We start from the raw sequence: 2,798 nt of genomic DNA, 5'->3' as shown, positions 1-2,798 counted from the left end.
TGTATATTAAGGGAATAATTACGAAAGTGTATTAGTGATTAGAACTTTTATTGATGTTTGACTTTATTTTATTTTTTCATGTTGTTGAAGATTTATTGGCTTTTGACATTTAAACAGGTAAATTAGAAGCCGTCTGTCTCGAGGCGTTTCACACATCTACCATATATCGAGATTAAAGTCATTTCTCTACAGCACACATTATCGATAACTATATGTATCTTATGAACACGCGTAAACACAGAACATCTTCATTTGCATAGCAGAGATTATTAATTCGCTAATTTCTAAGGTGCGCTACCTGACGGTCCTCAACCGTTTACATATGAGCGGGTCACTAGTACTTAAAAACCCGCAACCTTGTCTCAACACACCAGTCATGGCTATTCCTCTTGGTACAGTAATTCGCGCTTTGAGTGCATTCTCCATTATCTTTCCCCATTTGGTTCTATCAAAAGTGTTTCGTAGGTGCGAATTAGCTCAAGAGCTCAGAAATGTTCACGGAATTTCCATGAACGATTTACCCATGTGGATTTGCATTGCTCAACACGAGTCTCAGTTCGACACTTCCGCCAAAAACGCAGGAAGCGGTGATCACGGAATTTTTCAAATAAGTGAAATTTACTGGTGTTCCGCAACAGGTAAAGGTTTATACGAATGTGGTCTTCCTTGTTCAGCTTTTCAAGATGACGACATCACCGACGATGTAGAATGTGCTAAGAAAATTTATGATGAGCATATGAAGATCACTGGAGATGGTTATAACGCTTGGTCGGCTTATACATCATTTTGTAAAAACTCCACCAGATTGCCTCTGTACATCGTCGGTTGTTTCGATGAAGATAACTTTATACAGTACGAACCGGAAGAAGTTAAATCATTCGAAGGATTCCGGAAAGCACCTTTCCGTCAGCCCCCGCAATATCCTTATCATCCCCATTTACAATTTTTGAAAATCGCCAATTATGCTCATCAGAAATTAATGTTTGATCCGCCGTTAATAACAACCATCTCCCCACCAAATGCATTCAATGAATTTATTGAAACTTCAGAAAATGAAGTAAAAAGTCAAGGTAAACAAGTGTATGCTAAGCCAAGAGGATATTCAACTACCAGCAACAGTTATAACTTGCAGAACACTTTTGGAACGAATTATCAAAATCGACGATTTAGCAATCCGCGAAACTTTCCAACGACCTTCAGACCTGTCTACAGAGGACGAAGCAGACTAAATAACCAATGGTATCGATCGGAAACAGAATCTCCACAAATTTCTTTTTATCCCACCATAAGAACTGGTCGTACAAGAGCTATATTTCCAACTACTTTTCCACATTCATCTTTTTTATTCTTGAATAATAAACAAAATTTTCAGCCAGATTTCTACGATTCTTTTGGGGACGAGAGTAGAATAGACTCAATCCCTTTTCAACAACAAATATCACAAGGTATTCCATCGGCAAAATTTTTAACAACAGAATCGCTAAAACATCATCATAGACCTATCAAAATAAAACATAAATTTACTTCAAAATTCACGTCATCAACACAACCTGTATCACAATTTTCTTCTATAGCAAGCACCCATTCATCTAGCATTGCTTCCATAAGTTCTTCTGCTGCAACGTCTATCATCCCAAGTTCCACTACCCCTAATTCTACTACTTCAAGTTCTATTTCTTCAGGTTCAACAGCAACAACAACAGAAAGAACGTCAACAGATGCTGAAACAATCGAAACATCTCCTGCTACTGCGAGTACAAGCTCAACCCCATCTTCTTCAACTTTTCGACCGATAGAATCTCCAGTTCCAGTACGTCCCAGTGAAGTCCCGATTCACGAGTTATCGGTCACTAGTGGTCGACCATTTAAGCATAAACCTATTCGTACTAAAAGACCTCTGTTTGGACATAACCATTTCCATCATCAGTATGAAAAAGCTGACAACTTAGGAGAACGTTCAAGTCCTTCATACAAAACGTTAAAATCAGATTCAGTTACAACGACAAATACACCAACCGTTGGTAGGCATAATGATCATTTCTTTATCAAACCAGGAACAGTTTTTGCATCTGTAAATGAAGGTGGAACAACGATTTCTACTAATCGTCCCTTCTCAACATCAAGTACTATTTCTACTACTTCCGCTACATCAATAACCAGCTTACCCTCTCGTCCATCTACGATTTTGGGTTCACACCATTCAGGAAGACCTCAGCTAAACCAGCATCACAATTACCACCTACATCATCACACTACGAAAAAAGCTTTTCATTCGAAATCTAAGAATGAATTAACCGGAAAACAATCTGAAGAAATCATAAAATCTTTGAAAATCGACGATGTACCAAGTAGAAGTGTGACAGAGGCGCAGCAGTTAAAAAGTCCTGTATTTCAACCCCTGGTTTCTTATTCTCAGGTTAAGGACATCTGTCTTATTTTATTATGGTGCCTTACATTTAATTCATTTTTAAATTCTGTATATTAATAATTAATTGCAACACAATATGCTTAAATTGTCTACCTAAAATAAATTTCTAATATGCGGTGTAAAATACCGCCATCAGTTAATTAAAGAATCCCGTTAAGTCTTCTAAAAACAAGTTGGATAAATAGATTCAGAAAGTAGGTCTTTATCGTTCGTTATTTTTGTATATGAAAAATTGCTATTTCTTTTAAATAAGTAAAAGTATGTAAGCATGTAGGACAAAAAAGTATTTCATTTAATAAAATGAAAGCTAAAGGGTAATTTTATTGATACGTGATCTACATCTTTATCTACAATAAACAATTCGTAGGAT

At 36.5% G+C, this 2,798-nt stretch overlaps 1 protein-coding gene across 1 annotated transcript; it reads left to right on the top strand.

The window, feature by feature from the left end:
- Window positions 1–343: 343 nt before the first annotated feature.
- Window positions 344–2,123, top strand: LOC108736930 (the record flags this gene model as incomplete). The annotated part of the gene is made up of 2 exons (XM_025979465.1): window positions 344–1,445; window positions 1,683–2,123. Coding segments are annotated over exons 1-2 (1,510 nt in total), but the record flags the coding sequence as incomplete, so codon positions are not given.
- Window positions 2,124–2,798: the final 675 nt, after the last annotated feature.

The sequence above is a fragment of the Agrilus planipennis genome, unplaced genomic scaffold (genome assembly GCF_000699045.2).
Source record: "Agrilus planipennis isolate EAB-ADULT unplaced genomic scaffold, Apla_2.0 scaffold1080, whole genome shotgun sequence".
Taxonomy (NCBI): Eukaryota; Metazoa; Arthropoda; class Insecta; order Coleoptera; family Buprestidae; genus Agrilus; species Agrilus planipennis.
This window is presented reverse-complemented; position numbering and strand designations above follow the sequence as displayed.